We start from the raw sequence: 13,261 nt of genomic DNA on the forward strand, positions 1-13,261 counted from the left end.
TCGAGAAGCTGCTGGGGGATGGGGCATTCTCCCGATCTTTGGAGGTGTACAGGGCTCACAGAGCGCCCGCGAGGAAGCCGCGAATGGGAGACCCCCCACCCCCACCGAGGGCAATGATGGTGAGATTCCACATGTACTTGGATAAGGAACGCATTTTACATTGGGCCAAGCAGACATGGAGCTGGAAATGGGACAACAATATCCTGCGGATGTATCAGGACCTGAGTGCGGAGGTGGCCAGGAGAAGAGCGGGCTTTAACCAGAGGGGGCGAGAATCTCCGACCCCCCGCCAGGTCGGAGAATCACCGGGGGCTGGCGTGAATCCTGCTCCCGCCGGTTGCCGAATTCTCCGGCACCGGAGATTCGGCGGGGGCAGGAATCGCGCCACGCCGGTTGGCGGGCCCCCCCCCGGCGATTCTCCGGCCCGGATGGGCCGACGTCCCGCTGCTAGAATGCCTGTCCCGCCGGCGTGGATTAAACCACCTCTCTTACCGGCGGGAAAAGGTGGCGCGGGCGGGCTCCAGGGTCCTTGGGGGCACGAGGGGCGATCTGGCTCCGGGGGGTGCCCCCACGGTGGCCTGGCCCGCGATCGGGGCCCACCGATCCGTGGGCGGGCCTGTGCCGTGGGGGCACTCTTTTCCTTCCGCCTTCGCCACGGTCTCCACCATGGCGGAGGCGGAAGAGACTCCCTCCACTGCGCATGCGCGGGGATGCCATGAGCGGCCGCTGATGCTCCCGCGCTTTCGCCGCCCGGCAATGTCATTTCCGCGCCAGCTGGCGGGGCACCAAAGGCCTTTCTCGCCAGCTGGCGGGGCGGAAATCAGTCCGGCGCGGGCCTAGCCCCTCAAGGTTAGGGCTCGGCCAGTCAAGATGCGGAGGATTCCGCACCTTTGGGGCGGCGCGATGCCGGACTGATTTGCGCCGTTTTTGGCGCCGGTCGGCAGACATCGCGCCGATTACGGAGAATTTCTCCCCAGGCCGACCCATTTTAAGAAAAAGGTGAGGTTCGGACTGCTGTATTCGGTCCGTCTGTGGTCACGTATGAAGAACAACACTTTTATTTTGAGTCACCTGAGGAAGCGCTGGACTGCAAAAAGGAAAGGACTGGTGGTGGACTGAGAACTTTTGAACTTTGCTGCAACGTTCATGTTTTAAAAAAGTTTCTCGTTTTTCGGATGCTATTTGTATTGCCTTCTGTATTGATTTTGGGCCAGTTGGAGAGCTGAGTGAGTTAAAGTTTACAATTGCTCTGTTGCGGGATGGAGGTGTGTTTGCTTAGATGTTGGATCTCTTGCTTGATCTTTTCTTTGTTTCGCGTTTTTTTTCTCTGTCGGGCAATTGTGTTGGGATTGTTTGTCATTGGAATATGTGTGCATGAGCGGGGGAGAGGGTGGGGAGGGAACAATAGGTGGGGGACTTTCTGGCACCAGGGGTGGGGGCCACCAAGCTAGCTGGGCGGGCCAGCTCACAGCGGGGGGTGAGCAGATGTTAGGATTATCAAAGGGATCGATTTACATTGTCCTGATCAACAAGCGGGTGTTGTTTGAGGCGGGTAGAATAGATTTGGATGTGGGAGGTCGGTACATTATGGTCAGTGGGAAATTGGAGGGGGTGCAGGTGGTATGAGTAAATGTGTATGCGCCAAATTGGGATGATGTGGAGTTTATAAAGAGGACGCTGGGGAAGATACCGGACCTGGACTCGCACAGGTTGGTCATGGGAGGGCCCAGCACAGTTATTGACCCTGGCTTGGACCGGTCAAGCTCGAAAACGGGCAGGGTGCCAGCAATGGGAAAGGAACTAAAAGGGTTCATGGAGCTGATGGGGGGGGGATGGACCCATGGAGATTTGGGCAGCCGAGGGTGAAGGAGTTCTCCTTCTACTCACGTGCATAAAGTGTACTCCCGGATTGATTTCTTTATTCTGAGCGGGGCTTTACTGACGGGGGTGGTGGACACGAGGTACTCGGCGATTACAGTCTCAGACCATGCTCCACACTGGGTTGACCTGCAGGTTAGTAAAGACAGTAACCAGCGCCCGCACTGGAGGTTAGACGTGGGTCTTTTAGCGGATGATGAGGTGTGCAGGCGGCTGAGGAAATGTATTCAGAATTACCTGGAAGTCAACGACACGGGGAAGTTTCGGCAGCGGTGGTCTGGGAGGCATTGAAGGTGGTGGTTATGAGGGGAGCTGATCACGATAAGGGCCCATAGGGAGAAGGTGGACAGGGCAGAGACGGACCGACTGGTAAAAGAGATACTACAGATCGATAGGAGGTATGTGGAGACCCCAGAGGTAGGGCTTTTAAGGGAACGGTGGAGGCTACAGGCGGAGTTCGGCTTGTTAACTACAGGGAAGGCGGTAGAGCAGCTGAGAAAGGCGAGGGGGGCGATTTATGAACATGGAGAGAAGGCCAGCAGAATGCTTGCACAGCAGCTTGGGAAGAGGGAGGCAGCCAGGGAGATAGGGAAAGTAAAGGATGGAGACGGGAACCTGGTGTGAGACTCAGCAGGGGTGTAAAGGCGTTTCAGGAGTTTTATAGTAGGCTGTACAGGTTGGAACCCCTAACGGGGCTGGAGGGGATGAGGCACTTCCGAGGGGGGCTGAACTTCCTGAAGGTGGACGGGGAGCTGGTAGAAAGGCTGGGGGCCCCGATCGGGTTGGAAGAGATGGCGGAGGGTCTGAAGGCCATGCAGTCGGGTAAAGCCCCGGGGCCGGACGGGTACCCAGTGGAGTTCTACAAAAAGTTCTCTGGGATATTTGGACCGTTGTTGATGAGGACATTCAATGAGGCAAGGGAGAGAGGGGTGCTTCCCCCGACGATGTCACAGGCCACGATTTCGCTGATCCTGAAGTGAGATGATTGCAGTCCAGGCGAGGGGACAGGAGAGGCGATTGGGGAAGCTGCCGTTCGGAGTAGAAGGGGGCAGCTTTAGGTATCTAGGCATCGAAGTGGCATGGGAATGGGAACGGCTGCACAAACTAAATCTGGCCCGACTAGTAGACCAAATGAAGGACGATTTATGGAGATGGGGAGCGCTTCCGTTGTCACTGGCTGGGAGGATGCAGACGGTGAAGATGACGGTCCTCCCGAGATTCCTGTTTGTGCTTTAGTGTCTCCCCATCTTTATTCCACGTTCCTTTTTTAAACGGGTCAACAAGGTGATCACTGGCTGTGTATGGGCGGGCAAGACCCTGCGAGTAAGGAAGGTGATGCTTGAGCGGAGCCAGAGAGAGGGCGAGCTGGCGCTGCCAAACTTCAGTAACTACTATTGGGCGGCAAATATAGCCATGTTCAGGAAGTGGGTGGTAGGGGGAGGGTCAGCATGGGAGCGTATGGAGGCGGCTTCATGCAAGGGCACCAGTTTGGGGGCGTTGGTAACGGCGCCTCTGCCGTTCCCGCCAGCACGGTACTCCACCAGCCCCGAGGTGGTGGCAACCCTGAGAGCCTGGGGGCAGTGGAGGAGACATGTGGGAGCAGAGGGAGCATCGGTTTGGTCTCCAATCTGTATTAATCACCAGTTTGCCCCGGAAAGTATGGGTGGGGGGTTTCGGAGATGGCAGAGAGCAGGGATTGAGAGGATGTGGGATATGTTTATAGAGGGGAGCTTTCTGAGTATGAGGGCGTTGGAGGAGAAGTTTGGATTGGCGAGAGGAAACAAATTCAGGTATCTGCAGGTGCGGGACTTCCTACGTAGACAGGTTTCAGCCTTCCCGCTCCTACCACCAAGAGGGATACAGGATAGTGTAGTTTCCAGAGGGTGGGTGGGAGAAGGGAGCGTCTCTGACATTTACAAGGAACTTATGGGGTCAGAGGAGATGCAGACCGAGGAGCTGAAGCGCAAGTGGGAAGAGGAGTTGGTAGGTGAGATAGAGGATGGTCTATGGGCAGACGCGTTGAGTAGAATCAACGCGTCCGCAACATGTGCCAGGCTCAGCCTGATACAATTTAAGGTTGTTCACCGGGCACACATGACAGTGGCCCAGATGAGCAGATTATTTGGGGTGGAAGACAGGTGTGCAAAGTGTGCGGGTGGGCCAGCGAACCATGTCCATATGTTCTGGACATATGCAAAGCTTAGGGGATTTTAGCAGGGGTTTGCGGATGTCATGTCCAAGGTGCTAAAATCAAGGGTGGCACCGAGTCCAGAGGTGGCGATTTTCGTGGTGTCGGAAGATCCGGGAATCCAGGAGGAGAAAGAGGCAGACGTTCTGGCCTTTGCTTCCCTGGTAGCCCGGAGACGGATATTATAAGCATGGAGGGACACAAAGCCCCCGAAGTCGGAAACCTGGCTATCTGACATGGCTAGCTTTCTCTGTTTGGGGAAAATCAAGTTCGCCATGAGAGGGTCAATGTTAGGGTTCGCCCGGAGGTGGCAGCCGTTCATCGACTTCTTTGCGGAAAATTAATCGTCAGCAGAAGGGGGGGGGGGTTAGTTTAGCTTAGAGTAGGGGGTTAATAAAGGTGGGACCTGTAAGGGAGGGAGACGGCTTTTGCACTATGTTTATAGTTTCATGTACATTGTTTATTTTGTTGTTGTAAAACCAAAAATACCTCAATAAAATGTTTATTAAATAAAAAAAACCTTGGGATTTTCCTTAAGCCTATTTGCCAATAACTATTCGTGACCCTTTTAGCCCTCCTGATTTCTTGCTTATGCTTAAGTTCCTTCCTACTTTCCTTATATTCCACACAGGCTTTGTCTGTTCCCAGCCTTCTAGCCCTGACAAATGCCTCCTTTTTCTTTTTGACGAGGCCTACAATATCCCTCATTATCCAAGGATCGTGAAATTTGCCATATTTATCCTTCTTCCGCACAGGAACATGCCGGTCCTGAATTCCTTTCAACTGACATTTGAAAGCCTCCCACATGTCAGATGTTGATTTACCCTCAAACATCCGCCCCCAATCTATGTTCTTCAGTTCCCGCCTAATATTGTTACAATTAGCCTTCCCCCAATTTAACACATTCACCCCAGGACCACTCTTATCCTTGTCCACCAGCACTTTAAAACTTACTGAATTGTGGTCACTGTTACCGAAATGCTCCCCTACTGAAACTTCTACCACCTGGCCGGGTTCATTCCCCAATACCAGGTCCAGTACAGCCCCTTCCCTAGTTGGACTATCTACATATTGTTTTAAGAAGCCCTCCTGGATGCTCCTTACAAACTCTGCCCGTCCAAGCCCCTAGCACTAAGTGAGTCCCAGTCAATATTGGGGAAGTTAAAATCTCCCATCACAACAACCCTGTTGCTTTTACTCCTTTCCAAAATCTGTCTACCTATCTGCTCCTCTATCTCCCGCTGGCTGTTGGGAGGCCTGTAATAAACCCCAACATTGTGACTGCACCCTTCTTATTCCTGATCTCTACCCATATAGCCTCGTTGCCCTCTGAGGTGTCCTCCCGCAGTACAGCTGTGATATCCTCCCTAACCAGGAGCTCAACTCCTCCACCCCTTTTACCTCCCCCTCTATCCCGCCTGAAACATCTAAATCCTGGAATGTTTCGCAGCCAATCCTGTCCTTCCCTCAACCAGGTCTCTGTAATGGCAACAACATCACAGTTCCAAGTACTAATCTAAGCTCTAAGTTCATCTGCCTTACCTGTTATACTTCTTGCATTAAAACATATGCACTTTGGGGCTGGTTTAGCACAGGGCTAAAGAGCTGGGTTTTAAAGCAGACCAAGGCAGGCCAGCAGCACGGTTCAATTCCCGTACCAGCCTCCCTGAACAGGTGCCAGAATGTGGCAACTAGGAGCTTTTCACAGTAACTTCATTTGAAGCCTACTTGTGACAATAAACGGTTTTCATTTCATTTCAGGCCACCAGTCCTGCTGTTTTCAGCAACATCTCCCTGCCTGCACTTCCTCAGAGCCATAGTGGCCCTATTTCCTAGTTCTCCCTCAATTTTTTCACCTTCTGACCTATTGCTCCGGTACCCACCCCCCTGCCATACTATTTAAACCCTCCCGTGTGACACGAGCAAACCTCGAGGCCAGGAATGGAAATCTTTAAACATTGGTGATGTCCCTGACACTATCCATAATGTTGCATTAACTCACAGTCAATAGGCAGGGAATCCAGCAAACAAAGTCACTTATTCCACAACAGTTTCGGTTCCGAGGATGCAGTCATGTCAGAACGAAATGCCCTGCCTTCCTTGAATGCCACATCACAGGGATGAAAAAACCATGCCACTCTTTTTGAGTCCCTTCCTTCTTAAACGTAACTCTGAGGATAGCTCTTTAACAGGAATGCTTACCGTTTCAGTCTGCCAAAAGGTATCTATGATGGGACACTGCCCATTCCCGATGACGTTATAATACCACGTCCAGGCCTCTGGGTTAATGGGCTCTCCAGCACAGCCCAGGATCTTCAAAGACCTGAGATTGAACCTGAAGCAGTCAAGAGAAAAAGAACTTCTGACGGAGGGGAAGGAAGGATTTGTAAATCATGCAAAACACCCAAAATTATAAGCTGCGATACAACAGAGATTTCATAGGAGGAGGTGGGGTAAAAAAAAAACCTTCAACTGGAAACTTAAACAAAACATCAAAATACTGGTAATCCGAAGGTCCATCTGAAACTGAAAGAGAAAAGACAAGTTAATGTTTTAAATACCCTTTCATCAGCTGTTTACGATATTCGTGCAAAGTCTGCAATAGAGGGGAAAGAAAACATTGGGAATTAAAAACAGGGTCAGTCAGCCAGCGCTGAAATGGAAAGATGGGATTCACTTTTTAGGTATAACTTCAGAACTTTATAAATTATTTTAATGGGCCAGGGTGTTTGTTTTAAATGTTCTCCTCACAAATAATAAATATCAGGACTAAACTTCAGCTTTGTAGTGCCGATCTTCATATTGCACAAAGCCACTTTTGGTGGCATCAAACATGTTTCTAAGAGATGTCAGAATTTGTTAACAAATGGTAATTATGATAAAAACAAAATTGCTAAATAGTTGTTACAAAAGTATCTTTTAGCTTACTGGAATATCTTTAACCTCTCTTGTACACAAACTGCACAGGTTCTGAAATTGTTGGCCAGTGGCAGCCTGACAAAAAAACAAACACTTGAGAGATTTCTCATGGGTCGAAATCAGGATTCCCACAGCCGATTACCAAGCAGCGATTTCTGCTGAGGAAAACAAAACGTGTAAGGACATTTACATAAGCTCACCGAGATGCCCTCTTAGTGGAGTAGCCTCTTGCCACCCACTGCCTCAGCTCACTTGGATGAGCTGGTTTGGCAATCTCAGTACCTCTGCGAGGAGAGGAAGGGGGAAGGTTGGGGGAAAAAGGAAGGAAGAGCAAATGAAAAGGCGAAGAGTGGTCAAAAGGAGAGAGGAAGACTGAAAAGCGTAGCAATTCTTCTTAATTGCAGACAGACCACTGAGAAAGAAAATGTAAGAAGTCTTACAACACCAGGTTAAAGTCCAACAGGTTTGTTTTAGAATCACTAGCTTTCGGAGCACTGCTCCTTCTTCAGGTGAATGAAGGGGTATGTATGTTCCAGAAACATATATATAGACAAAGTCAAAGATGCAAGACAATGCTTTGAATGCGAGCATTTGCAGGTAATTAAGTCTTAATTAATACCTGCAAATGCTCGCATTCAAAGCATTGTCTTGCATCTTTGACTTTGTCTATATATATGTTTCTGGAACTTACCCCTTCATTCACCTGAGGAAGGAGCAGTGTTCCGAAAACTCGTGATTTGAAACAAACCTGTTGGACTTTAACCTGGTGTTGTAAGACTTCTTACTATGCTCACCCCAGTCCAACGCCCGCATCTCCACATCGAGAAAGAAATAGAGACGGCCGCTAAAATAGCGACCCCCAACAGGGCCGCTGTTGTAGACCTGACAGCACTCGAGCTTGTTCGTAGAAAGCATCAGAGTTTTTAGAACCTTGATGAACCCCTCCCCCACTGAAACCGAAGCTTGGAAAACAGCATCATCATCATCATGAACAGTTAATTTATTTATGGAAATTGCAATGGTTATTTAAAATAAAACAAGGCTTTAGAGAGATCCAATACAAATATCCACCGTCAACCTGAAACAGGACGTTGGGCTCAGCCACTCCATCATAGTGTTCATGCTGCACACACAGTGAAGGGAGAATACAAGAGCCCTTTATTTTTATTCACGGGATGTGGGCATCGCTGGCCAGGCCCATCCTTTGTTGCCCATCCCTAATTGCCCCTTGGTCTGAATGACTCGCTCGGCCATTTCAGAGGGCAGTTAAGAGTTGCTGTGTGGGTCTGCAGTCACGTAGGCCAGACCAGATGAGGACAGCAGATTTCCTTCCTCAAGGAGACATCGTTGGGACCAGATGGGTTTTTATGACAATTGCTGGTCAACCATTGCTGAGACTAGCTTTATATTCCAGATTTTATTCATTGAATCCAAATTCCATCAGCTGCCATGGTGCGGTTTAAACCTGTGTCCCCTGAACATTAGGCTGGGCCTCTAGATCAGTGTTCTTCAAACTTTTTTTCCGGGTACGCATTTTTACCAACCAGCCAACCTTCGGGACCCAACCTGGCCGACCTTCGTGACCCATGCCGGCCGACCTTTGCGACCCACGCCCGCCGACCTGCGCGACCCACCATTTTCCCTTACCTTGTTTGCTGCTGACAAAAATGGAGGAAATGATTTTGGCCCTTTGGCCCTCGTACACGCTCCTCCAATGGAACCTGTTGGATGAAGGTGAAGCCTTCCGGTGTCGGAAAGTATGGAGTCTCCATCTGCCTAAAGTTGTGCATTTTTTCCTGTAAAATTTTATCAAATAAACCCCCCCCCCCGAACTTGTAAAAGAAAATAAAAATAAAATGAATAAAATAAATGAACAAAATAAAAATTCAATGAATGAAATGAATAAACCGCCCCCCCCCCCCCCCGAACTTGGAAAACAAAAAGCTGCGACCATTTAAAAAGAAAAAGTGGCCGCACTACACATGCGTGCCCGATCACCGGTTATGCGCATGCGCACCGATGATCAGGCGTGCATGCGCAATGCGGCTGCATTTTTTTTTTACATGTTCGTGGCCATTTTGAAGGCCGCTTGCAGCCGGCGTTATGAAAAGCCGGCTGCTGCGCTCAGATTTGCGCGATCGGGAGCGCCGCGAAGGACGGCTCTGCGACCCTCCCGGCACCCGCCCACGACCCACCCGCGGGTCGCGCCCCTGAGTTTGACAATCACTGCTCTAGATTACAAGCCCGGTGACATTACCACTACGGCACCATCTCCCTTCATTCGATCAGCCGACAAAGTACTCTAAACCATGAAAATGACAATAACCGAGGGCATGGGTCCTGAGAACACTTTAACCTTTAACCCAATGACACTACTTGGAAACTTTATTTTACTGCTCGAGGTAAATGTATCATACACACAAGTGGATATTTCAAATCCCATTTCTAACTTTCTTACTTTCTCACAGGTTCCTCTCCAAACTTCATGAGCATTCTAATGACTGTGGGCGCTGTGTAGAGCTTTGTCACTTTGTACTTTTCAATCATTTCATACAGTCTCCCAACATGTGGATACAGCAGCAGACCTTCAAACTGAAATGGAAAGAAAGTTACTGAAAATGTAAATTCATGCACTATACATTTTTATCTTTCTCAAATCTGCCAGCTCTGTCCTTCAGTTTTGTTGCTAGGCTCCTGGGGTAGCTCCAGACTCCAGGCAGTAAGGATGGGCAAAATGTTGGCCTCGCCAGCGACACTCACAGATTTGGAGGGAAAAGTGTAAGGCGAAGCACCTTCTCCCTTTTTACCAGCACATCTTCTCATGTAGCTCTGCATATTTTGGCACGTCATAACATTCAAGGCTATGGGCCAAGTGCTGGCAAAGGGGATTAGGTAGGTAGGTCAGGTGCTTTTCATGGGTCGGTTCAGACCCGATGGGTCGATTGGCCTCTTCTGCACTGTGTTATTCTGTGATTTAGGAGCTGATTTGCCAAACACTGGGATCAGGCTGGCTGCCTGTTCTCTCGCTGTCTCTCAAACAATTGGGTGCGGCACAGAGAGATCCAAGGAGATGAAAAAGATAAATGCGACGCTGTTACTGACTCTGTTATTGCGAAGGCCTCCCGTCGACTTCTGCAGGACTGGAAGATCCCGCAAGCAGCCAATGGCTTGCCGCATCTGCCGCAGGAAAACCCCGGCCAATGTTGGAGCCCAATCTGACTCTTCCTCAGAGAGGGGGCACGTTGAATTCGAAGCGTTAATTCTGTCTCTCTTTTCACAGATGCCGAGGAGATTTTACAGCACTTTCCGGTTTTGTTTTTCAAATTTCCAGCATCTGCAGAATTTTGCTATTATATCACATATTCTTTAATGTTCCCCTGTTCCTTGTCTGACTTTTTATGGTCGGAAGATGCGATAAGGCAGTTAATAAAACAGTTTCTATTATTTAAAAGAAATGAAGCATAAAGATGTGCAGGTTAGGTGGATTGGCCAAGTTGCCTCTTAGTGTTCCAAAGATGCACAGGTTAGGTGAGATTAAAGGTTATGGGGATTGGGCGGGGAAGTGAGACTCGTTAGGGTGCTCTTTCCAAAGGTCGGTGCGGACTCGGTAGGCCGAATTACCTCCTTCTACACTGTAGGGATTCTATGGATTCATTATATTCTATATAGAAATTTAATTTAAAATTTAATTTCATAGGAATTTAATTAAAGAGGATACGGCACACATTGGGGTGTTGCCTCAGACTTCCCCAACAGTCCTTCTGAATGATGGCGGCCATTTTCAACTAATGTTTCTCACCTGAAGTACAGACAGGCAGCAGTTGAAAATTGAGGATTGTGGGAAGAACAAAGAACAAAGAACAAAGAAATGTCCAGCACAGGAACAGGCCCTTCGGCCCTCCAAGCCCGTGCCGACCATGCTGCCCGACTAAACTACAATCTTCTACACTTCCTGGGTCCGTATCCTTCTATTCCCATCCTATTCATATATTTGTCAAGATGCCCCTTAAATGTCCCTATCGTCCCTGCTTCCACTACCTCCTCCGGTAGCGAGTTCCAGGCACCCACTACCCTCTGCGTAAAAAACTTGCCTCGTACATCTACTCTAAATCTTGCCCCTCCATACCGCAGCTCCTCCACTGACATCCAGGTTCCACAGGATGCACTTTTCAGGCAGCCCTAGGATTAGTCTGTGCATGCTCTGCATCTCTTTACAAACTGCTGGAGCACTCTTAAGAAACAAGAGGTCAAACTTGGAAATGATTGGCATCTGCAACACCTGTTTGAACTGGTCACGTGTATCGGAGCCACCAGTGTCAGTTGTGCTGGTTTTTGACAATTTTGAACTGGTTTTTAACAATTAAAAAATGTTTAATTTTGTTTTCATGGGAGATGTAGAGTACCTCCTTCAGTGCTATTTCATCCCATAAATCTACCGGCACTGATGTACTGGGCACTGATCACCAGAGCCCAAGGAGGCGATTTAACTCACCCCACTCACAGTTACAATGCGTGGGTTCCCTCCCACAAGTCCCGAAAGACTTGCTGTTGGGTAATTTGGAGATTCTGAATTCTCCCTCCGTGTACCCGAACAGGCGCCGGAATGTGGTGACTGGGGGATTTTCACAGTAACTTCATTGCAGTGTTAATGTAAGCCTACTTGTGATACTAATAAAGACTATTATTATTTTGTGTTCCTGCCGCCAAACCCGCCCCCGTCTGAAAACGGGAGCAGAAAATCCCCCCATTACCTTAACAAGATTTGCATGAACTCTTTTCATGAACCTTTTGAGGATATTTTCCCTACTCCAGAAGGTGTACAGAATATTGTCTCTACTCACTAGAACACATGTCGCACCATTTGCCAGTGGACCATAGATTACATACGAGTGTCCAGTAATCCATCCAATATCAGCCGTGCACCAATACACATCATCATCGTGGTAGTCAAACACATATTTAAAACTGATTGCAGTGTAAATCAGATAGCCCGCAACAGTGTGCAGAACACCCTAGAAAGAAAGCAAGAATAAAAGCAAAGATCAGTAATGTTCACCTCACGGTGACTCGTTGAGTAATAATCATGCTATTGCCCTGTGACTAGCCCTGAATTATCACTGGCTCAATGTGCAGTCAGTGATTCTTCGCTGTGGAGATTATAACTCAATAGCTGCAAGAATTGATGAAACCTCTGACAGAATTACAGTAAATAAGCCAGTTCGCATTCCTCCCGACCCCCAGGCTCCTGTGCCTAAGTGTTTGGGAACTTCTCAGAATTTGGGTCTGCGGTCCTAGATAGAGATTGCAACAACGTGGAACGTTTACAATTCACAAACATCACCTTAAATGTTAGGGTGATCTAAATAAAATACTTACTGTCATTGAGGTATAGAAAAGGAAGGAAATTGCAAATGTACAAATTTTGTAGTAGATTTATTTGTGAAAACATATTAAATTGCATTAACAAGATGGGATTTACTGACCACCTACTTTTATTCATTCATGGAATGTGAGTTTCATTAGATAGGCCAGCATTTAATGCCCATCCCTACTTACCCGTAAGAAGGTGGAGGGTGGAAGGTGGAGCGTTAATCACAGTGCTATTGGCCTGAGGTCACATGTAGGCCCAGACCAGTTAATGTCCTTCCCTGAAGTGAACTCTTTGGGCTGTTATGACAATCCAATAGTTATATGTGGTCACCATTACTGACATTAGCTCATTATTCCAGATTTACCAGGTTTAGCTCAGTTGGCTGGGCGGCTGGTTTGTGATGCAGAGCGAGGCCAACAGCACGGGCTCAATTCCATAACGTTATTCATGAAGGCCCCACCTTCTCAACCTTGCCCCTCGCCTGAGGTGTGGTGATCCTCAGATTAAATCACCACCAGTCAACTCTCCCCCGCAAAGGGGAAAGCAGCCTATGGTCCTCTGAGACTATGGCCGCTTTACTTACTTTACTATTCCAGATTTATTTAATTGATTTAAGTTCCCAGCTGACGTGGTGAGATTTCAACTCATGTCTCCAGATCACGGGTGCAGGCCTCACGATTCCTAATCCAGTAACAAAATCACTACACTACCATTCCCATACAGGAACGACTAAGGATTGTAATGCACAAAACCACCATGGTTAAAATGAGCAGTGATAAAGAAGAGCTAAATTAGGAAGTGGTGATGAGGTGAATTAAGTTGGGTTTTAGCTTGTAGGAGGAATGAACGTTTGAGGGAAGTAAAGAACAAAGAACAATACAGCACAGGAACAGGCCCTTCGGCCC

At 48.5% G+C, this 13,261-nt stretch overlaps 1 protein-coding gene across 1 annotated transcript in view; it reads right to left on the minus strand.

Moving 5' to 3' along the window:
- The window catches only part of acss2l (acyl-CoA synthetase short chain family member 2 like), a 274,646-nt gene that overhangs the window by 22,613 nt on the left and 238,772 nt on the right, over window positions 1–13,261 (minus strand). The window contains exons 9-11 of the mRNA XM_072468352.1: window positions 11,827–11,997; window positions 9,444–9,577; window positions 6,269–6,401 (exon numbers count right to left, since the gene is read on the minus strand). Of these exons, the coding sequence (XP_072324453.1) occupies window positions 6,269–6,401; window positions 9,444–9,577; window positions 11,827–11,997 (438 nt within the window). The remainder of the gene's footprint in view (window positions 1–6,268; window positions 6,402–9,443; window positions 9,578–11,826; window positions 11,998–13,261) is intronic.

The sequence above is a fragment of the Scyliorhinus torazame genome, chromosome 11 (genome assembly GCF_047496885.1).
Source record: "Scyliorhinus torazame isolate Kashiwa2021f chromosome 11, sScyTor2.1, whole genome shotgun sequence".
NCBI lineage: Eukaryota > Metazoa > Chordata > Chondrichthyes > Carcharhiniformes > Scyliorhinidae > Scyliorhinus > Scyliorhinus torazame.